This window comes from Pelobates fuscus, chromosome 6 (assembly GCF_036172605.1).
Source record: "Pelobates fuscus isolate aPelFus1 chromosome 6, aPelFus1.pri, whole genome shotgun sequence".
In the NCBI taxonomy this organism is placed as follows: domain Eukaryota; kingdom Metazoa; phylum Chordata; class Amphibia; order Anura; family Pelobatidae; genus Pelobates; species Pelobates fuscus.
In genome coordinates this window covers 43,305,779-43,329,870 of record NC_086322.1, presented here as the reverse complement: position 1 = coordinate 43,329,870, position 24,092 = coordinate 43,305,779, and the positions used below count along the sequence as shown (strand labels likewise).

Here is a 24,092-nt window from a genome sequence, read left to right as displayed (position 1 = left end):
TTGTGCCTTCTTTTGGATCAACAGCAAAAACATATGTGAGGAAGGCTGAACTTGATGGACGCAAGTCTCTTTTCAGCTGTGTAACTATGTAACTATGTATGGGTCTCTAGACATTGAGACTGGAAAGGTTTTTTCACTTACAGCAGAGGAACGAGTTATTTACAGTAAGGACAATACAGATGTGGAATGTTCTGCTTACAGGTGTTGTCATATCAGATTCTATAGATTATTAAAAACAAATGCTTAGATTTTTTGTTTTTTTGCAAAAACAGAATATTCAAGGATATAATTGTAGATTATACTAACTTTAGTGTAACTATAATCTTAATTTTATTAATGACAGGAGGCGAATATTTGCTTAAGTCTCTCTTTACTAGAACTCCACAGCAGCACATTAACATAGAGAGATAAACACCAAAGACAAAAACATAAGGTATCTATATAAGGCTCCTCCTAAGCCACCATTTCCTCTTTCACGCTGCGACTAACACAACAATAACAATAACTAAATAAAGAAAAAAAAATTTAACATAACAATGAATGCCATCTGGAAAAACTTCGGATAATGGATGAACTTGATCTTCATCCTGCCAAACAGCCGATTCTATGAACTGAAGTCGAACCATTAAACTGAAATGAAACAAACAGAGTCGAAAACACTGATTAGTGAACGAAATGTACTGATAAAACATAAATCCCACGATCCAGTACTGATAGAATAAAGACATGAAATCCATCACTAATGACCGTCAATACAATATAACATGCACTTCCCACAACATCACCCCAGACTACCAAACCTAGCCCAGATAATCAGACAAATCAACAGGAACACAATCAATGCAATCCATGCAAAACAAGGGGGGGGAGAAACCAAACTGGGTGGGAAATATTCGCCTCCTGTCATTAATAAAATTAAGATTATAGTTACACTAAAGTTAGTATAATCTACAATTTTATAGCATGACAGGAGGCTTCATATTTGCTGTTTTAACGCTCCGACAGCAAAGCAAAAGAAACATAGCCTGACGGTCCAAAATAAACTGACGCAAAACTTCTCACGGGCCCGGACCGCCACATACAAAAACGTCCCGAGGAGAAACGCCCATCAAGGAAAAACTTGGAAGCAGTAGCGCCGCTAACCGAATGCACTCCAAGAGTCGCATTCACCCCTGCCAGTGTCAATAATCAACTAATCCATCGAGATTGGACAGGGGCGAAGGAACGGACGTCAGAAACACGTCTGAACGAAACCAGACACAACAAGAGGGCAAACACAGTAGAAAACTGGCGAAGGGAAAAAAACAAGGAACTCCGGCCGAATCCCGAAGAAAAAACGCTAAAACCATACTTACCTCCCAGAGGGAAGAGTATTTAGGCGCCGGAGGACGTGCCAGCCTCATCCCACGTAGAAATCTGCAGACCAGCGGGTCCTGACCGATGGGAAAAACAAAACCTCCAAACGGAACACGTGCCGCCTAAATAAATGACTAATTACAAGAACCAGACGACACAACCGTCCCAAATCATCGAGGAGGGACAAGACACTCAGCAAGTTGGTCACGGGCCGGAAAAAAGGGTTCAGCATCCTGTCCTAAGCACCAACGACACTATGAAATCCATGCCGAGAGGTAAACATCTCCTCGTCCCGGGAGCTCAGGGAGAAGGTCCCTGGCCGATAGTGACGATGCCTCGACATACCAGGCACTCCCGAAAGAGTCCAAGAGGAGTATTCGAGAGGACAGTAAGAGAAGAGGATCCCGACAGGAAAAATCCAGAAACTCCGTGAACCCGACCGATCTCGCCATAGCGGAGTCAGCAACACTAAGGACACCCGTCGACCACAAACTAGAAGTAACACCCGGGGAATAGAGGCGAACGGAGGGAACACCCATGATTCCTGAGAAAAAACAACCGCACCTGTCGAAGCACGACCACCACCGCGCACGCTGGATCCGGGAGCCAACCAAAGCACGTCTGAATCCGATGGTCGTCCCGGAGGCGAATAGACCCGCCATGAACAAACCCGAGCGACGCCCGAGAACGATGAAGATGGGTCGAGAGAGTTCCCAGTCGCTGGCATCCTTCCAAAGTCTGGAAAACGAATCCGCCGTCAGGTTCGACTCACACGGTAGATACTCTGCCTGTAATGCGGAGTTGCGCTGGAAGCATAAGCCGGAAATCTCCTTCGTCACCACCAGTGTGCGAGACCGAGCGCCTCCCAGCGGTCGGTATATTGTACCGCCGAGATCTCAACAGCCCGACAGGTGACTTGCCAGGCTCCGAACTGCCAACGAACCCGCAATCAATCCAGGCAATTGACGTGGGATTCCGATTCCTTGTCCGCCTACGGGCCACCCGCGGACCCGGACGTGTACGTGGCACCCCAACCCCAAGGCTTGCAGTCGATTCCAGAACGAAATCCTGGGTCGGTCTGAACATTGTCTTGCCGTGCCATGCGGCCATGTGCAGAAGCCACCAGCTCAGTCCGGCCTTCACGTCCGGGAACAGGGAAACCCTCCAGTCTGAAGAGGGTCACATGCGTAGAACAGGGGTCTTCAGCCGTTGCATGGTCCCGTGGTGTAGCGGGCCCGGGTATATCGCCTGTATCGAGGCTGAGAGAAGTCCCACCGTACGAGCAAGCATATGATGGGGAATCCGGACTTGCCGTAATATCCTTCTCATCACCTCCTGGGCGGATGCCATCAGTGTTAAAGGTGGATGGAGAACGCAATCCGTCGCATTGACTACGACACCCAAGAAAACTCCACCGCCTGGGAAGGTACCAAAACCGGTTTCCTCAGATGAACTACGAATGCCAGGATCTCCAACAGGGATGTCGCCGAACGCGTGTAAGATCTGAGCCTGGATGGATCTTCGCATAGGACCGGCAAATCATCCAGAAATAATAAGAAACGGACGCCCTCTGGCCAGATGAATGCCCTCCAACTTGAAGTGGGTGCAGACAACAAAGGTGTTCCAGTCCCGAAAACTGACCACCGGGCGGAACTCCCCCGACTTCATCTTTACTATAAAAACGAGTTGGTAAAAAAGCCCCCCAAATCCTGGGCTCGCTGGATAGCGCCAGGGGCGAGCAGAGTCCGCACCTACGTCGGTGGGGAGGGGAAGTCCATGGCCTAACCCCGTACCGTCTGACGGATCCATGCATTTGAAGACACTTCCTGCCATCTGTCTCTGCAGGGAAACAATCCGCCTGTATGTAATAGGGGGTGAGCCGAAAGCGGCAGGGGATGTACCCCGTCCCCTAGCACAGTCTCCATGACCTGCCCCCGTTCCCCGAGTGTAGGGAGGTCTGGGCTGGTAAGGTGGGAGAAAAAGATGGGCCACGGGATCCATGGGGCCCGAATACCAGCCGGGATAACAGTGAGTGAAACACCTTCCTTATAGAGGACTGTGCTTTATCCAGGGAAGCAAAATTGATGCGTTCCTGTAGCTCCCTAATGACAGGAGCCCTGAACAGTAGGTCCTATTGCCAGAGGGCCCAATTCTTTAGATTCTAGCTCCGATAGTTTGGCGTCCATACGGAACAGTCGTTTACCTGCGTACGGTGCAGAACCGCATTAGCATCGCCTAGAAGGCACATGGGGCATAGTGCCCAATCTCGCATGATGGCTGGGTCCAGGTTCGTACCTACCATGTAGACCTCATCCGCCAGGACCAACGTCCTGCGCAAGGGACCCAGCATATCCCGTTGTCTATCCTGCGCTTAGCGGAGGCTTTCCTGGGTTCCCGACCCATAGGAGTCAAGTACGAGGCCACCAGGGGTCAAAATCCGGGGCCGCTGCCACCTCGTCCGGCAGGATGGGCCTGGGGTAGTCCGCCCGCAGCGTCTCGCGGGCCTCCCCTTAAGGGATCTGCGGATCCAGTAGTGCACGAAATGTGCCGAGTGGCCGGGCAGTGACCATTCCGAGGGTCTGTGGCGTCTGATAGACCGAGGGTTAAACAGATGTACTCCTGTAGCATCCAATAGACATCGTCCCCCAGCATCGCCGTGGAGGCCTCTGTCGCCGGCGCGTCTTCATCCACCCAGCGCCAACCGGAACCCTCCCCACGGTCCTCATCCCAATCATCTCCCTCATCCGAGGGAGACTGGTCTGCCCGCCACTCCTCCAGCAGGCCAATGTAGGGGGGGGTAAGGAGGCCACCTCCCCTGCGCCCGAAAGGCGGGGGCGCCTGGCCGGTGAGGTTCGACAACCTCGAACCATGTCGCTTCGCCGGAGCCTTGTCCTTCCGGGAGCGTGGTTCAGGGCCTTCACCCTTCCAATAGCGCATGTGCGCACTTGCCTGCTCTCTTTCGTGAGAGTCTGACTCAGCCGAGTCGTCTGCCAAGCAGGGGGATCCTCTCGCACCCCTGTCCGGTTATGATTGCGGGAGGGCCCTAGCCAGGGCTGTCTCCACAGTGGCGGACACCGCCGCATTAATCAATGCCTGCAACTTCTGCTCCTGCGCAGAAGGCCTCCATAATGTCCGAGATGATTGTAGGTGATACCTAAGGAGATAGATAACAGGTATCCCCAGCAGGCAGTAGGGGCCGCCCCCCTATAATTGGCAGAGGCAAGTCTTAACGCATGCCGGCTCAATAACAGGGGTCCAGGAATGGAGCCGCCAGGCCAGTAGCATGCGTAATATGGCACAGACAACGCAGGCCAAATCATGGGGCACAGACAAGGCTGGCCAATCAAGGGGCACTGACAGAGCAGGCCAATCATAGGGGCACGGACAAAGCCGGCCAATATATGGGCACGGGAGGCACCGGCCCAGTGGTACATGGAGGCAGGAAATCCTTCTAGGAGGCATGCAGAAATAACCTGGCCACTAGGTTGTGTAGGGTACAGCTGAAACAGCAGATAAGTCCCAGGTCGGTGTGGTGTGGTGTAGGGTAATTACAACGGGGCCCATGAAGGGTGCATGCAAAGTCACTGCAGCAAGCAGTCCTAGAGCCATCAAGGCGGCATGTAGTAGAGCATGGATAATTTATAGTACAGTGCAGCATGCGCTGGAATAGGAGAAACCTGCACAAAAAACAGAAATGGTACCAGTAGAGGGCACCCTGATCTGAAACCAGGGACCCCATGGGAAACCACCATGTGGGGTAACCTGATACCATCACCACTGAGCTATATGGGAAAAACAGGGGGGTATGCGCCTTTAAGCACTGAGAAAACCCGGCGGATATGCGTCTTTAAGCGCTGAGAAAACCTTGTGGAAAAGAAAAACTGAAATATATACCCCCAACCGGGGGATGGGGCAAAGGATTGGGCAGACCAAATCAAGGGACAAACAGGGGGATAAGCGCCTTTAAGCCTATCCATAAACTACCTATTCAACCTGCAAGCCATCTGAATATTTTGCTCTATGCCAGCACAACAGGAACCACAGAAGGGGATAAGCGCCTTTAAGCGCTGAGAAATCCCGCGGCATGCCCAGCCCAGAGCCGTGCGCCCCGGCTCCAACCACGTGGTCGCGGGGAGAAGCGCTCGCGAGCAGAAGCTCTCTGGGAACATGAGGCTCCCTGTACCCGCTCCACGCCGGCCGCTGGAGAGCACAATGCGAGCGGCGACGCGAGCAGGACAGGGAGGCAGGAGATGAGTCCCGCTCGGCGGCAAAAGCCGGCGGGCGGGAATCCACACGTGGGGCCGCTGGAGTCTTTCTCAGGGCCGGCGCCACCTGTAAGGCGACCTAGGCAGCCGCCTAGGGCGCAACTTACCAGGGGGCGCCGGATCCCTGTCCCCGCTGCGCCTCCTCATGCTGCGCCGCCTGAGCGCTTTAGCAAGCCCCAAGCGGCGCAGCACTGCTGCATGGAGAGCGGCCGGGTTTATGACCGGCAGGAGGGAAGCGCAGAGCGCTCCCTCCTGCCGGTCTCTCCATGTAGTGTGGCCGGGCGGCGCGGAACGCGGGACAGGAACCTTTGATTCCTGTACCCGGCCGCCGCCGGAATGACAGGAAATGCTCACTCAGTGAGCATTTCCTGTCATTCCGCCGGCGGCCGGGTACAGGTAACAAAGGTTCCTGTCCCGCGTTCCGTGCCGCCCGGCCACGCTACATGGGCAGGAGGGGAGGGTAAGGACCACTAAGGGGGGGGGGAGAGGGGGGGGTTTAAGGACCACTAAGGGGGGGAGGGGTTAAGGACCACTAAGGGGGGGGGGGTTAAGGACCACTAAGGGAGGGGGAGGGTATAAGGACCACTAAGGGAGGGGGGTATAAGGACCACTAAGGGTGTGGGGGGGTATAAGGACCACTAAGGGTGTGGGGGGGTATAAGGACCACTAAGGGTGTGGGGGGGTATAAGGACCACTAAGGGTGTGGGGGGGGTATAAGGACCACTAAGGGTGGGGGGGGTATAAGGACCACTAAGGGTGTGGGGGGGTATAAGGACCACTAAGGGTGTGGGGGGGTATAAGGACCACTAAGGGAGGGGGGGTATAAGGACCACTAAGGGAGGGGGGTATAAGGACCACTAAGGGTGGGGGGGTATAAGGACCACTAAGGGAGGGGGGGTATAAGGACCACTAAGGGAGGGGGGGTATAAGGACCACTAAGGGAGGGGGGGTATAAGGACCACTAGGGGAGGGATGGGGGTATAAGGACCACTAGGGGAGGGATGGGGGATAAGGAGCACTATGGGAGGTGGGGATAAGGAGCACTATGGGGGGGAGATAAGGAGCACTATGGGAGGGGGGGGATAAGGAGCACTATGGGAGGGGGGGATAAGGAGCACTATGGGAGGGAGGGGGGATAAGGACCACTATGGGAAGGAGGGGGGGGATAAGGACCACTATGGGCGGGAGGGGGGGATAAGGACCACTATGGGAGGGAGGGGGGGTAAGGACCACTATGGGAGGGGGGGGGGTAAGGACCACTATGGGAGGGAGGGGGGGGTAAGGACCACTATGGGAGGTTGGGGGGGGATAAGGACCACTAGGGGAGGGGGGGATAAGGACCACTAGGGGAGGGGGGGGATAAGGACCACTAGGGGAGGGGGGATAAGGACCACTAGGGGAGGGGGGATAAGGACCACTAGGGGAGGGGGGATAAGGACCACTAGGGGAGGGGGGATAAGGACCACTAGGGGAGGGAGGGGGGATAAGGACCACTAGGGGAGGGAGGGGGGATAAGGACCACTAGGGGAGGGAGGGGGGATAAGGACCACTATGGGAGGTTGGGGGGGATAAGGACCACTAGGGGGAGGGGATAAGGACCACTAGGGTAGGGGGGATAAGGACCACTAAGGGGGGGGGAGGACCACCAAAGGGGGGTAAGGAGGGAGGACTACTAAGGAGAGGGGAGGAGGGTGATTACCACTAAGGGGGTGGGGGAGTAGGGGAAGGTCTACTAAGGGGTTTGGGAGAGGGAGGACCACTAAGGGGGGAGGGGGGAGTGAGAAGACCACCAAGGGGGACTGCAGAGTAACAGGGGGCCAAGGGAGAGCACTAAGTGACAGTAGGGGAGAACACGGAGGGACAGAAGGGAAGGGGAAATCAATAATTGAGGGGAGAGCACTATGAATTAAAAAAAAAAAAAAGAAAGCTGTTCCCATCTCAGTCCCTATCCTACCCCACAAACCCTCTCTTTTACACTACACACATACACAATGCATCCCCCCCACACACACACAGAAACATACAATGCATTCCTACTCCCACACAGACACACCCAAAACACACAATTCATCCCTTACGTTCTCTTACATAATTAATGCACCCCTTACAGACACACACTGCATTCAATTACATACACAGAAACAAACCTTGCACCCCTTACACACACACACACACACACACACCCAGAAACATACAATGCATTCCTTACACGCAAACACACACTACATCCCCTATAAACACACTACATCCCTTACACAAATTGCACACATAAAACATCCCCAACTCATGGATGGGCCATGTAGGTGGATTTATGGGTGGGCATTGTAGGCGTATGCCCCCTGGGGGCCCAGACCTTGAGCTGTGTAAGGGGCCCTAAAAAATGGAGCTGCTTCCTGTTCGTTAATTGTTGTGAGCACTGTTAAAAACAGTCTCCAGAGAGCCTCTTCTACACCAGACCTGTGGAGCCAGACTGAGCCCATCATCAGCCTCTTGTCCTCATCTGGTGGTAAGTAGGCAATCCAATATATTATTAGTGGCACTAATCTCTAATTTACCTCACATTAAATGGATACTATAGTCACCAGAAGCACTACAGCATAATGTAGTGGTTCTGGTGTCTATAGCCTGTGCCTGTAGGCTTTTTAATGTAAACACACTGTCTTTTCAGATAAGACACTTTGTGAAGACTGGCGTTGGCCCATATGGCAGAGCATATGGGCGGGGCATTGTGATGTCACATGGTGGGCTGGACATATGGGGGGGCGGCAAAAAATTTTTTGCCTAGGGCGGCAAAAATCCTTGCACCGGCCCTGGTCTTTCTCCGCGGCCCCGGCGGTCGGCACGGGAGGCGGTCGGATGACCGCTTCCCGGCGACCAGCCACAAAAAAAAAAAAAAAAATCAAAGAAGGGAAAATAAACAAACATACAGAAAATAAAGGGAACAGGAGAAAAACATATAGTGAGGAAACATAAAACACGGACACCCGAAGTAAAGGGGGTGGAAAAAAACGGTAGAAAGAAGGGAACTGTGAAACAGAAAAACTGTATAAATAATGGAAGAAAATAGAAGAATTGCAATTAATACACAGCAATAAGTAGCCCAAATAAATATGTAATAAACACACAGCCACCCAAGTAAAAACAGGAGGCAGTGGTACTCTGACCTGTACTGTTCTGCGGAGCAGCAAAGAAAGAGGAAATGGTGGCTTAGGAGGAGCCTTATATAGATACCTTATGTTTTTGTCTTTGGTGTTTATCTCTCTATGTTAATGTGCTGCTGTGGAGTTCTAGTAAAGAGAGACTTAAGCAAATATGAAGCCTCCTGTCATGCTATAACATTGATATTTATATAAACATTTTGTTGATCCAATGAGAAATCGGATTGCCATTATGGAGTCAATAAATATTGTGTTTCTCCTTTTTGTGACAAACTTGGAAGTGGCTGCAATTATTTTTTTGCCTTCTTTTATCAACCGCATAAAATAATTAGCTTCAGGACCGAACTTGATGGACTTTTTTAACTTGGGCATCTATGTTAATAACCAATATTAATTCAGAGTCCTGTGTGTAATCTAATAGGAAGATGGACTGAATGCAATTCGCAGCCTCCTGCAAAATCAGTCCTGAAATCCATTTGTTTTTATTTAGAATGTTTTATTCTCAACATATTCTAACCAGCAGTCACAACTTTGAAAGGAGCACTGTAGGCATTATTATGGCTTTATCTCATTGAAGTGGTCATGTTGTCTGAAGTCCTCTGGTGCCATCATTCTATTCAGGGTTAAATCAGTTTAAATGTCTTAGTGCTAAACAAGAATCCCCAGCATTAGCTTGAGCAACAAACATTGTTTAACACTGAATCGGGGGACAGCACCAAGAGACTCCAGGCCTACAGTGTCCTCTCAACATACACATTGTCCTAATATCAACATGCCCTGTATAGATATAGCAAATGTTTCATTGTATACATCTCAGGCCATACTTGGAAGCAAAAGGAATGTCACTGTATTTTCCCTGGCAAATCAATTTCTAGGTGACTCAACTAAAAAACAGTCAAAACCGTTGCTCCACACAGCATCTGACCAAAGTACCTTGTGGTTTACATGTTCTTCTGTTTTAGATATACTTATTTAAAACAGTGAGTCTAGACCTGGCCTCTTTCATGAAGCTCAGGTCAGTCATCCACATTTTAAAAAAATATCCTCATTGTGAAATGCATAATTAGCATTAGTTATACATGCTTAATCAGATGGCCTTATCTTTTCTGGGTCTCAGTAAGTGAAAGTCCTTCATCAGTGTCCACCTGCCTGCCTGGTTATTAACAACTGCTTTTATAATTGTTTGTAATTTCAATCTCTTTCTGTAAAGTTATTTATAACAACATGTCTTATACATATCAAAAGTGCACTTGTGCTGATTATAGGTGAATTTTTCTTTGTTTAAAGTTTCATAAATGTAATGGTTAGCTCTTCGTTATTAAGATGAGTAGATTTTAAAAATATTTAATGCTGTTGATCACTGTATACGATAGATAATTCAAAGCACGTTTTCCTTGGATATTCATAAACTTCCTGAATGTGATTGTTTTTTCCTGTATTTTGTTTTTTAACAGAAATAAATGTAATTTAAAATTTGCTTATGAATAACATTCAAAATTAGAAGTCAAAATATGTGAGAAACACACACACACTCATGCTTGGAAAATGAAAACAGATCAATTGATTTATTTTTTCTTGCATTCGAATAAAACATAGAATTTCATCTCTTACGAGATTCACATGAATATATCCTGCAAGAACTCATACTTTGGGCCAATTTCATGAAAAAAAAGGCAAATTCAATTAATCACCAGCCAGCAGTTTCTCAGAGCTTGTTCAAATGTAAAGCAGTTTAATTATCCCTTTACTTTAACATATCTTTTAACATATTTTTATACTGCAACGTCTTTCATTACACGGTGCTTTAAAATAGCCATTTATATTCTTCTTCAGCTCTGTACTTTACTCATATCTTATCTAATTTGCTTTCACTCTTAACATTTTCTGCTTGTATTCCTGATTATTTAATTCTATATTAAAAAAATAACGTGATCATGTAAAGAAACTAAAAAAATAATGGTTTTATGTATTCCTTACTATAAAATATATTTTATAAATTTTTGATTAAATAACTGCATATTTTAGACAATGTGGGACACTAATTTATTTTACTGGGCAAGAATCCCCAAGTTCTTATTAACTCAGCCTTGTTATTTTGATCTTCAATGTTTAATCTTGGGGCAACCTGAATTGTTGTGAGAACTGTAGCGAACATCTTAAACATTTGAATCGTTAAGGTTAGTCATTACTCTTACAGATGTTTGATATGCATTCATGTGTATTTCTGCCAATGGTGAAATCTATTAAATTATTCAATTAAGGTGTTACATGATCTTTTGTAATATGTACTACTATATTATATTTTTGCTCTTCAGGACAGAACAAACTGAAGATGCCGATGAACAAAAACATTTCCCTCCTCTCCAACTTGTCCTATATCTCCTCATCTCTACGAAGAGAAGGCAACAGAACGGCACTCGATATTGCCCCACAGCAGGTGGTCGTCGGAATGTTACTAACTGTCATTGACTTGGTTACATTTCTTGGTAACACTGTGGTGTTTATTTGCCCTGCAGTGGAGAAGAGACTAAGGACTGTGACCTACATGTTCATCATGTCCCTGGCAATGGCCGATCTACTGGTAGCTTGCTTGGTTATGCCTTTTAGGTAAGAATATTTATCTTTGCTTTTTGCAGAGTTGTGTATAATGAAAACCACTTTGTATTTTGCATTGCAAAGATAATTCATGGAGTGTTGCTAAAACAATTCATCTAAAAACATTTTTTTAAAGATCATAAATTCCTACCAATGCCATAGGACAGAGGTAGACAACCGTCAGCACCCGTGACGATTGCCAGCATGCTGGCTGTAAGAACATTATGGGAGATGTAGTCCACAGCACCTGGAGTCCCAATGGTTTTCTACCCCTACCCTAGGTAGTGGTGAATGGACAAGAAGTCACTTAAGAAGGAACTTCCAAACATACATTAAAAGAGGCACTTTAACTGCACCAATGTATATATATCATTGTACTGCCATGCATGCGAGCAGGTGTGTGATTGGGTTTTACTAATTATTATTTCAGGAAAAAAATCATTATTTAGTGACGAGGAATGTGTATTGACAGAAAGGAAGAGGTTAATACACTTTCATACACATGCAGCAGTGAATTTTACATGTTTGTAGGACTAGAACATTTCTGTATTGAGATCCACAGTGCAGACACAACAAACACAAAGTTCACAGATTAAAGAAAATGTGGGGGCCGTTACACAGATGATCCTAAGCTTAAGTGTTTTTTTTTTTTTTAAATTACATTTTAAGAAAAGGGCAAATGTCCATCTCTTTTTTACATTTTTTTGTAAAAAATTTTTTACACTTTTTTACATTTTTTACAACATTACTAGTATTTTTTCTTCTAAAATGTGCTGTATTTTATTATCTATTATCATTGTTTCCTGAATGTGTCCTCTGAATTCCTGTTTTTCATGGGTAGATGAATGCTTTATAGGTTCCGAAGAGGTTAGTTGATTACATAGAAAAAAGGCTGAGATCGAAGGGAGAAAGAACTCGAACTAATAATGAGACTGCTTATTCAGAATGTGGGAATCCAGTGCTGTTGTGTGGGTTTATTAATTTCTGTTTAAATGCCAAGATGAAACTATGGAAAGAGAAAGGAATGCCAAATGTGTGAAATCTAATAAGGGGAATGGAAGAAACTTTTCATTCAAAAGAAGGAAAAGTAAAATTTAGTTAACATCATCATCACATTGCAGTTCTACAATAAAAGAACTATAAGTAGCGATGTCCCGAACAGTTCGCCGGGAAGCGTTCGCTGGCGAACATTGCGTGTTCGTAGTCACAAACACGCGCAATGTTCGGTCTGCCCCCTATTTTTCATGGAGGTAGGAGGGTCTGGGAGGGAGGTGTCAGGGTCTTACCTGAGTTGGGAGTCTGTAGCGCAGATATGTCGCTCACCCTTGCAGATAGCCACAGACCGAGGTGGTCAGGTAAGAATTCACCTGGCCTGTGGGTCTGTGCACGGGGGCTGTGCAGGATGCAGTACCAAAGTCGCAGGACAGGCAAGGACAGAACCAGCAGGATAGTCGAGGGATAGCCGAGGTCAAAGGATGCCAGAGGTTAGAATCAACGTAGTCACAAGCCGAGGTCAAATATACGAAGCAGAATAAACAGGAACACTGGTACGACACAGGAACACAGATCAAAGACTTGACAACGAGTGCAGGGCGAGGCTGGGTTTAAATACCCTGCTAATGAAGATCAGAGTCAGGTGAGAAGCAGACAAGTCAAGGTGCAGCCCCCGGTGTAGTAGCCAAGCCAGGATGAACAAGGCCGGAATCAGAAGTCTCAGGTAAAGCCGCTGTGGCTCAGAGGTAGAGAGCAGGACTGGGATAGACAAGTACCCCGGTTCAAGTCCCCTGCTGGGAATTCCAGGAGCGACCACGTCTGGCCGTCTGTCTCACAGGTGAGTACCCTGACAGTACCTCCCCCTTCAAAAACGACCTCTGGGCGTAGGTAGGCTCCTCATTGAAATAATCCGTCTCTCCAGAGTCACTCTCAGAATCCGTCGAGTCCCCATAGTGAAAGTCCTCAGTATGGGATCCCTGATTAGCTCGGGATTTCCCAGTACCAGCTTCTGGTACAGCTGACGATCGGTCTAGGTTCCGGGTAGGGGTGACAAAAACTTCCACAACTTCGGGAGGGACAGTGCTCGCAGCTAGCAGTGCTTTTTCGAACACTTCCAGGTCTTTTTTACAGACCGTAGTGCCATTAGAAGCAATGACACAATCCTTAGGTAAATCCTTTTCAAGTGGGCAGGAAGTAGTGGTGGTAATACAGGAAGCAACTTTGGTAGTAAAGGCAGACGACTCTGGAGCAGGAGGTCTAGGAGGGCGAACAGGACAAAGCGTGATGAAGTGTCCACCTTCTCCGCAGTAAAAACACAGACCATGGCTTCTCCTTCGGTCCCTCTCTCCCGGTGTGACTTTGCAGTGGACACGTCCAATTTGCATAGGTTCCTCAGGATCAAGTTGAACACAGGATACCTCTGGAGTTCTCCTGGGAACTGGATCATAAGAGGGTATCACTGGGGTGTGGTGACGTAGACTCCGCGATTTTTTAGTAGTTGGAGCTAGCTTGGGCTTAGTGATCCTGCACTGTGAGTCCAAAGCAATAATAAAGGACTCCCAGCTGACAAGGACAGGACTCTTCCTCTGCAACATTTGGTAAGACCAAGTTTTAATGCGTCCCGACAACAGGTTGATAGCCGCTCTGACCCTGATGAAATCCGTGGCGTAAGTTCGAGGCTTTAAAGAGAACAATACCTCGCAATCCATCCTGAATGACTGGAAGGACGTGTAGTTACCATCAAATCTGTCGGGCATGATGACAAAGGGTTCCGGAGCTGGATGTACTGCGCCTTTAAGAGAAAAAAGTTCCTGCTGCAACTCCGAAACAATCTGGGCCAGGCTGGACACTTGCTGGAGTGAGGGTGAGCACATTTCTGCGGACTCCATATTGGTCAAGTCTTTTGTCAGGGTCTTACCTGAGTTGGGAGTCTGTAGCGCAGATATGTCGCTCACCCTTGCAGATAGCCACAGACCGAGGTGGTCAGGTAAGAATTCACCTGGCCTGTGGGTCTGTGCACGGGGGCTGTGCAGGATGCAGTACCAAAGTCGCAGGACAGGCAAGGACAGAACCAGCAGGATAGTCGAGGGATAGCCGAGGTCAAAGGATGCCAGAGGTTAGAATCAACGTAGTCACAAGCCGAGGTCAAATATACGAAGCAGAATAAACAGGAACACTGGTACGACACAGGAACACAGATCAAAGACTTGACAACGAGTGCAGGGCGAGGCTGGGTTTAAATACCCTGCTAATGAAGATCAGAGTCAGGTGAGAAGCAGACAAGTCAAGGTGCAGCCCCCGGTGTAGTAGCCAAGCCAGGATGAACAAGGCCGGAATCAGAAGTCTCAGGTAAAGCCGCTGTGGCTCAGAGGTAGAGAGCAGGACTGGGATAGACAAGTACCCCGGTTCAAGTCCCCTGCTGGGAATTCCAGGAGCGACCACGTCTGGCCGTCTGTCTCACAGGTGAGTACCCTGACAGGAGGGTCTGCTGCTGATTGGCTGGAATGTGTCTGCTGACTGTGAGGTACAGGGTCAAAGTTTACTCAATGATGACGAATAGGGGGCGGACCGAACATCGCACGTGTTCGCCGGCGAACGGTTCCCGGAGAACTGTTCGGGACATCACTAACTATAAGTAATCTGCCACAAGTTGCACTGTAGAGTGACATTATCAATTTAACTTTATATTAATGCTGAGGTTGGTAACTAAATTTTTAACCCAATTTTTGGAGGAAAATTGATTGAAATGAAGGTGTTAAACAAGCAGCTAGGGAAGATGAGTGAAAAGCAAGAAATAAAAATGTCACAAAGGAACTGAAATATGAGGCAGGTTGTTTCTCTATATTAATTCGGGTAGAGATATACAGTAGTAAATATTCACCCTTGAATTAGCTATGATTTAATTATTGATCCATTTAGCAATTGCACTCGTTATAGCATTCTGAGAGTGTAATCACTTTAGCACATTGTTTGACATTCTTTGACACGAGGATTTAAATGCCCTGTGTCACCGTATAAATTACATGTTAATGTGATTAGTTGACTCATGTTTGCCTGTATTTCAAATAGTTCTAATGCAAGGGAATTAAACCCTTGTGCCAAAGCAAAAGAGCAGCATGAGGGGGCGGGGCCTGACCTCTGAGTAGTGTAGACGCAGGTAGCACGAGCTCCCGCCGGACTTGGAGATTTCGGGGTACCCAAAGCTGCTCAAAAGCAAAATCTTTCCAGGGTTCACTTCCCACGTCAGGGGTGCACCACTGAATTGACTGACCCCTCATCTGAGTTTGTCACGGCTGGAAGACCGGAATGCTGCACCACGGCCTACTAGAGTTGGAGCTGGGGAGAGGCAGACGCTCTTCCCGCCCTTATACTCGCCAAGCTACTGAGGCCAAGCGACAGGAACTACTGGGCCACATGCACGTAGCAAAGATGGTGGCCGCATGGAGACCAGAACTCTGCCCCCCCCCCCCGCGAAGACTGCATATCAGCAGCCTTTATCACTTTTGGGACCAATTATGGGCTAAACTGGCTGAACAGGCACATACACCTGCAGATACAGACGTCTCTCGACAGCCCACCTCTCCAACTGAAGCAAAGCCTAGGCACAACCACAAGTCAAAACTCTGACTGTGAAGAAGCCAGGGAGGGGGCGAAGAACGCGCCCCGACTCAAAAGACGCCACCCTGCCATCAACCACCACCTATATGGGTCTTAGAATATGAGGGGAGAAAGAATGGTAATGTACAAAGAAGAGACTATATGCATGATGTCCTTGCAATGTACAATGCTGCTTGTCTTATGATTTACAGTTGCAAGAAAAAGTATGTGAACTCTTTGGAATGATATGGATTTCTGCACAAATTGGTCATAAAATGTGATCTGATCATCATCTAAGTCACAACAATAGACAATCACAGTCTGCTTAAACTAATAACACACAAAGAATGAAATGTTGCCATGTTTTTATTGAACACACCATGTAAACATTCACAGTGCAGGTGGGAAAAAGTATGTGAACCCTTGGATTTAATAACTGGTTGAACCTCCTTTGGCAGCAATAACTTCAACCAAATGTTTCCTGTAGTTGCAGATCAGACGTGCACAAAAGTCAGGAGTAATTCTTGACCATTCCTCTTTACAGAACTGTTTCAGTTCAGCAATATTCTTGGGATGTCTGGTATGAATCGCTTTCTTGAGGTCATGCCACAGCATCTCAATCGGGTTGAGGTCAGGACTCTGACTTCAGAAGGCGTATATTCTTCTGTTTAAGCCATTCTGTTGTTGATTTACTTCTATGCTTTGGGTCATTGTCCTGTTGCAACACCCATCTTCTGTTGAGCTTCAGCTGGTAGACAGATGGCCTTAAGTTCTCCTACAAAATATCTTGATAAACTTGGGAATTCATTTTTCCTTTGATGATAGCAATCCGTCCAGGCCCTGACGCAGCAAAGCAGCCCCAATCCATGATGCCCCCACCACCACACTTCACAGTTGGGATGAGGTTTTGATGTTGGTGTGCTGTGCCTCTTTTTCGCCACACATAGTGTTGTGTGTTTCTTCCAAACAACTCAACTTTGGTTTCATCTGTCCACAGAATATTTTGCCAGTACTGCTGTGGAACATCCAGGTGCTCTTATGCAAACTGTAAACGTGCAGCAATGTTTTGTTTGGACAGCAGTGGCTTCCTCTGTGGTATCCTCCCATGAAATCCATTCTTGTTTAGTGTTTTACATATTGTAGATTCGCTAACAGGGATGTTAGCATTTGCCAGTGACTTTTGTAAGTCTTTAGCTGACACTCTAGGATTCTTCTTCACCTCATTGAGCAGTCTGTGCTATGCTCTTGCAGTCATCTTTACAGGATGGCCACTCCTAGGGAGAGTAGCAGCAGTGCTGAACTTTCTCCATTTATAGGCTTTTAGAGATACTTTTATAACCCTTTCCAGCTTTATGCAAGTCAACAATTCTTAATTGTCGGTCTTCTGAGAGCTCTTTTGTGCGAGGCATCATTCACATCAGGCAATGCTTCTTGTGAAAAGCAAACCCAGCACTCTTGTGTGTTTTTTATAGGGCAGGGCAGCTGTAACCAACACCTCCAATCGCATCTCATTGATTGGACTACAGTTGACTGACATCTCACTCCAATTAGCTCTTGGAGATGTCATTAGTCTAGGGGTTCACATACTTTTCCCACCTACACTGTGAATGTTTACATGGTGTGTTCAATAAAAACATGGCAACATTTCATTCTTTGTGTGTTATTAGTTTAAGCAGACTGTGATTGTCTATTGTTGTGACTTAGATGATGATCAGATCACATTTTATGACCAATTTGTGCAGAAATCCATATCATTCCAAAGGGTTCACATACTTTTTCTTGCAACTGTATCTAAACAGACATTAACACGTTTACTTACCCACAAGCATGGCTGATCCAAAAATTATGAATGCCTTCTTGTTTTTACTATACCATCATAATTAAAGGACCACCTTCTCTCCCACTTACTTAGCTATAATTCTCCCAATAAAAGACACACATAGATCTGTGAATATCCTTCTATATCCAGAAATTGATCATTTACGATAAAATACATAATGTAAACCTTGTTTTAGCCACTTTGAGCCCAAATTAAACAAGCCATCTTTTCCAAGTTGGAATAAGTTCACAATTTGCTTTCTTTCAATTGAAAACATAGATCATTATTGTACTAGTTGAAAAACAGGGTTCTCGACATCTGAAATAAAATAGTTGCAATATAAAGTGCAAACTATTCCTTCCTTTGTTTTTTAATGCATTATACACTGAAAAAATTTACGTTTAGAAATAAATCCTTTCTCCAGCAATGATAATGGGCTATTAAACCCCCCAATCTATTTCTGTAACAGAAAAATGAATCCAGTAGAGATTTTTCATCCATTTTTCCATTACCTGAACAGTTCTAGCCATTGTTTCGGAAAGAGAAAGCTCTTTAATCCCTGGATATAACACAGGGACATGCTGAGGTACGTTTCAATTATAATGTTTAAGGCTGTTGCTGGAGGCTCTGGTTGTTATATAATTTAAATTAAGCAGTGGAAACATGGGTCCAATGGATGGAAAGTGACATGAAAATGGAAGTGCTGGCTATGGCCTTTTTCCTAGCTGGTATCCAGGATGTATCTACGCATGACTATTGAGACACGTTTGATTATTTGTGAACTTCTGTCTTGCTCGATGCCTTGAATGCAGGTAAGAATGGAAAGAGAAGCATCTGGTAGTTTTCTTTTGTTTTCCTCTGATAATTCAAGGGGCAATATCTAATATTACAAAATCTAAACTAGAAGTGCCTGAGCTGGAGGCAATTGAGATAATTGGGCCTGTGTGTTAAACTGTGTGCATTGTGGTAAGTATTCTGTAGGACATCGAGAAATGTTGAGGGAAAACTATGACATGTTAAAGAAACATTCCAAGCACTAGGACCATTACAGCTGTCACGACACACAAATTCAGCAAGTAAGCCTGAAATAAATTCAATCTACGAATTTTAATAGATATAATAGCAAATATGTAGATTAGTAAAAAGATCTATTCATAAAATATGGTCTCTCCATCACCTGTCAATCAATTCCCAGCACTGAGTGCTATCCCATTGGCATATACCTATGTGCAAACTAGTGAGTGACAGGACAGAGTAGGAGAACCCTTCTACAGGTCAATCATCTGTTCTTCATCCAAAACAAACTACAGCCCATGTACTGACATTTTGATGTTCTGCTGAAAATTGTATATGTGAACAGAGTGACAGATGGTAGTGAAACCAGTGTATCATTGATGACCTAAGAGCACTGGAGAGGAGGTGGTTTCCCTAAAAACAATAAAATACATACTTTATCACATATATTAAGTACATACGGATTTTTAGTTATTTATTTGCAGAAGACGAACCTGTTAGAACTATTTTACCCCAAATGTCGTCATTCCAGTTTTAATTCACACTTTAAATGTAATTTACAGTAAAACATATTGTAATAGCTGAAAAACAATGTTAGCCAGCAAAATGTAAACTCTACACTTATTGAACAGGAACTAAAGAAACAAAAAAACATAAATTAGAAACCAAAACAAATATATACATTACTTGAACATTTTAGATCTTAACTGCTGTCTTCGTGATCTATTACCTTTGTGCTTTATTTTCTATTATTTTATTTTCATTTTACCTTTTTTATCTTTGTAAATTTACTATGATTATTATACCTTTAACTGCATAGCATTCGATGACTAACCAAAGCTATATTAGCCAATATTGTTACCTCTTGTCTGTTACATAGATGCACATTGTATCACTATGCAGCCAACTCATATGCATGAATACTTAATCAGAACTCAAATACGTAGCATTCATTCCATTTAACAAAATTGCACAATTCAGACTGTGTGAGACAAGAATGGAATAAACTGCAAATTGCCAAGGCAGGCATTGTATTTCCTGTTTTAATGCATCAACTCATTCACACTTTTTACAATCTATTTATTCTATACTTATCTTGTGATTCATTTTACACAATACCTGTGCTTTTTTTCTCATTCAACCTATTTTAGTTTAGTAAAAAAAAAAAATTCAAATAATATTAGCATGTAAAAGAGATTCAAATATAGAAAGCATATCTCTCCAGCTATAGAAGGTGCCGTGACTTGTATTGTTATAACACCTATTAGGCTGCAGTAAAAAATCGAATCATTTTCCTTATCATTATAGATGGATCTCACAGCTGTTCCTCACACGTTTGCAGTATTACTGTATTACTGTTACTGCTTAAAGTGGAACTATATGATTTTGGTTTTATTGATGTATAGTAGGTATCTTGCATTACAAAATATTGTTGTTTTTTTTTGTTGCAGTTTTACTAAACAGCAGAAGAGTAAATAAACCAATGCATCTCTACCAGCAGAGCCCTATAATATGCTGATAATGTGAATGTTCGTTTTTCGTATTTATGAACCTTTAGTCATTAGAGATGTCCCGAACAGTTCGCCGGGAACTATTCACCAGCGAACATAGCTTGTTCGCGGTCGCCACGGCGGGCGAACATATGCGATGTTCGGTCCGCCCCTATTCGTCATCATTGAGTAAACTTTGACCCTGTACCTCACAGTCAGCAGACACATTCCAGCCAATCAGCAGCAGACCCTCCCTCCCAGACCCTGCCACCTCCATGACGAATAGGGGGCGGACCGAACATCGCATATGTTTGCCCGCATATGTTCGCCGGCGAACTGTTCGGGACATCTCTATTAGTCATGCTTTCGATTATTCCTCCAGGATTGCCCAAACCATGAAAAGAAGGTCAAGTGGTTTAAAAATTGGATTATTTTACATAATCTCCATAATTTTATATTTTTTATAACCTGATATTTCTATGAATGGGTGTTGGAGTAACTTGCAACAAGAATGGAGCACATATGTTTGATAAAGTGATTACTTTGAACTTGCTTTCACAAATACAGCAGTCTTACTCCATCCTGGTCAACACGAGAATGAAAGACAGTAAGAATTGGTCTCTATACTAAAGACTCAAAATATTGGCGATCCACTTTTGTAATTACAGAGACCTAAGGTGGCAGCAGCACTCATACTGTATTGTGATTATGGTGCTCTGGACCTGCTCGTGATAGTGATGGGCTTCATATAAGAGCAGTCAAGACATGCCAACTACTGGGATATCCTGGACCAATGTAATATCCTGGACCTCATCAAATATATCCTAGGTTACTTAGCACAGATATCGCTACTGTCATGGAGACGATCCTCACAGTGATAGGCAGAGATAACAGGTGTAAGAGAGGATGCTGATTTTTGTAGCAATGTTAATGCATTAAATATCAAGCTACAAAAGATGCCCACCTTGCCTCATAGTTGGACGCCCTGAATGAACAAAGCTGTAAATGGAATCTTAAGATCTGTTTGAATGCCATATTGGTTTATATTAGAGGGCTGCCTCATTTTATAGCACACGTGATATTTAGAGCCCCGTGTGAACCAATGTCTTGAAATGTTGTAGTTTAAACTCACCACAATAAAATTCCTAACACATTGGCGATGATAGACAATATACCATTTACTTTTGGAGCTCAGCAGCTTATTTTTTCATGACTTGAGGTCTTCCTCAATGCAGTGGAGATACACCTTCAGTATGTCAACTAAAAGGCTTTGGGATTCCAGTCTGGCATACAACTGAGACATTATTTTAGATAAGAGTGAGACACAAACTAGGTTAACATTAACTTCATATGCAATATTTATTAAGACAGTAATGGCTGTCAATGAGCTTTTAACTATGTCAAATCGATCACAATCCCACCACTGTGACACATGAAAAATGGTCTCATGCCATACACTAAATGCGGAAGTATTCATGCAAACAATCCGCTGTCAAGAAGTTATAGACATTGTAACAAACATTAAAAACTTGTTTTTTTTTATGCAATTCTTTATTTTTATCTTACTCCACTCATGAGTATGACAACTGAGTGGCCATGTCAGAAGCATAACATATTGTGCAGAGAATTAACATTGAAACTGATATAGGTGGCAAGTGGAGAGAGTGTATTTTTGTTGTTGTTTTTTTTCTTATTCGTCGGAAATCAGCATATATGGATTTAGCAGAGTAAATAATTGAGTCACCTTTGAAGTGGCTATGTGGTAGCCTAACTAGGCCTGTTTTTGGAGAGTGACCAAGGTGAAGTTATGAATTATAACCCAGAGGGTCAACAAGTTAGCAATTTAAAAGTAAATAGACAACTGAAAATTACATCCCTCAAACTAAACTTGAGTTTCCCCCACACTGCCATGAGGAATAGGGCTTTATCTTGTGTGGTTTGAAAGCAGACAATAAGGTCAGCTGTAGCAGAGTTTGGGGCAGTCAGTGGCTTTGGTAAACAGAACATGCCATCCGGGTAGAACTATCACATTACTGGTGCTTCCTCCCTCCTTTCACATGCATACACCAACTCTCCACATGCACAGCTCTGCGTTCACATATGCACACAAACATGCACTCACACATTTACGGTTCACACCAATACACTGCTAAATTCATGGTGCAGTTTGTGAGTTTTATTGCTGTGGAGCTCTCTATTTATTGAAGTCCAGCAAGCCTTAACCCACTGAGACCGGGGGCCAGGCACCCACAGAGATAGACGCAATGAGTGTGTGTATGCATGGGTCAATTAGTGTGTGTCTCCATTGGTTAGTATGCATGGGTCTTAGGAAAGGACATATTTAATTTAAAAAAATCAATACTTTTAGATTGGGAGTATCATGCATGTGTACATATTTCATATGTATATTCGTGTATATCATAATAATATTTATATGCAATAATATACAAACTGCCTGCCCCCCCAAAAAGTCACCACCTGAAAAAAGGTCAAACACTCTAATATTTTGTTGGAACGCCATTAGCTTTGATTACGGCATTGTTTTGATAAGCTTCTACAATGTCACAAGATTTATTTCCATCCAGTGTTGCACTAATTTTTCACCGAGATCTTGTATTAATGATGGGAGAGTCGGACCACTGCGCAAAGCCTTCTCGAGCACATCCCAAAGATTCTCAATGGGGTTAAGGTCTGGACTCTGTGGCGGCCAATCCATGTGTGAAAATTATGTCTTATGCTCCCTAAACCACTCTTTGCACAATGTAAGCCCGATGAATCCTGGCATTGTCATCTTGGAATATGCCCGTGCCATCAGGGAAGAAAAAATCAATTAATGGAATAACCTGGTCATTCAGTATATTCAGGTAGGGAGCTGACCTCATTCTTTGGGCACATAATGTTGCTGAACCTAGAGCTGACTAACTGCAGCAACCCCAGATCATAGCACTGCCCTTACAGGCTTGTACAGTTAGCACTAGGCATGATAGGTGCATCACTTCATCTTCCTCTCTTCTTACCCTGATGCACCCATCACTCTGGAACATGGTAAAACTGGACTCATCAGACCACATAACCTTCTTCCATTGCTCCAGAGTCCATTCTTTATGCTCCCTAGCAAATTGAAGCCTTTTTTTCTGATTAGCCTCACTGATTGGTGGTTTTCTTAAGGCTACACAGCTGTTCAGTCCCAATCCCTTGAGTTCCCTTTGTATTGTGCGTGTGGAAATGCTCTTAGTTTCACAATTAAACATAGCCCTGAGTTCTACTGTTATTTTTCCACGATTTAATATCACCAAACGTTTAAGTGATCAACGATAACGATTAATCAGGATTTTTTTCCGACCACATTTCTTCCTCAAAGACGATGGTTCCCCACTATCCTTCCAATAATTCGTTGCACAGTTCTTAACCCAATTTTAAAAGTTTCTGCAATCTCCTTAGATGTTTTCTCTGCTTGATGCATGCCAATCATTTGGCCCTTCTCAAACAGACTAACATCTTTTACACGACCACGGGATGTTTCTTTGGACATGGTTGTTTAAGAAATGAGAAGCTACTCATTGCATCAGTTGGGGTTAAATAACTTGTTGCCAGCTGAACGATAATCGCCAATGCAGTAATTATCCAATAGGAAGCTCTTAGCTATTTGCTTAGTTAAATCCAACTTTTTTTTTGGCCTGGCAGTGTGTGTGTGTGTGTGTATATATATATATATAAAATGTGTGTTAAGCAGAATATAATATATAAGGAAACTGGCATTAGGGATGCATAGAGGGTAAATCTGGCACTAAATACCACACAAGCG

At 44.9% G+C, this 24,092-nt stretch overlaps 1 protein-coding gene across 1 annotated transcript in view; it reads left to right on the top strand.

Annotated features, from left to right (window-relative positions):
- Positions 1 to 24,092, top strand: part of LOC134566043 (octopamine receptor-like) — a 122,069-nt gene that overhangs the window by 34,807 nt on the left and 63,170 nt on the right. The window contains exon 2 of the mRNA XM_063425754.1: positions 11,095 to 11,386. Within this exon, the coding sequence (XP_063281824.1) occupies positions 11,095 to 11,386 (292 nt within the window). The remainder of the gene's footprint in view (positions 1 to 11,094; positions 11,387 to 24,092) is intronic.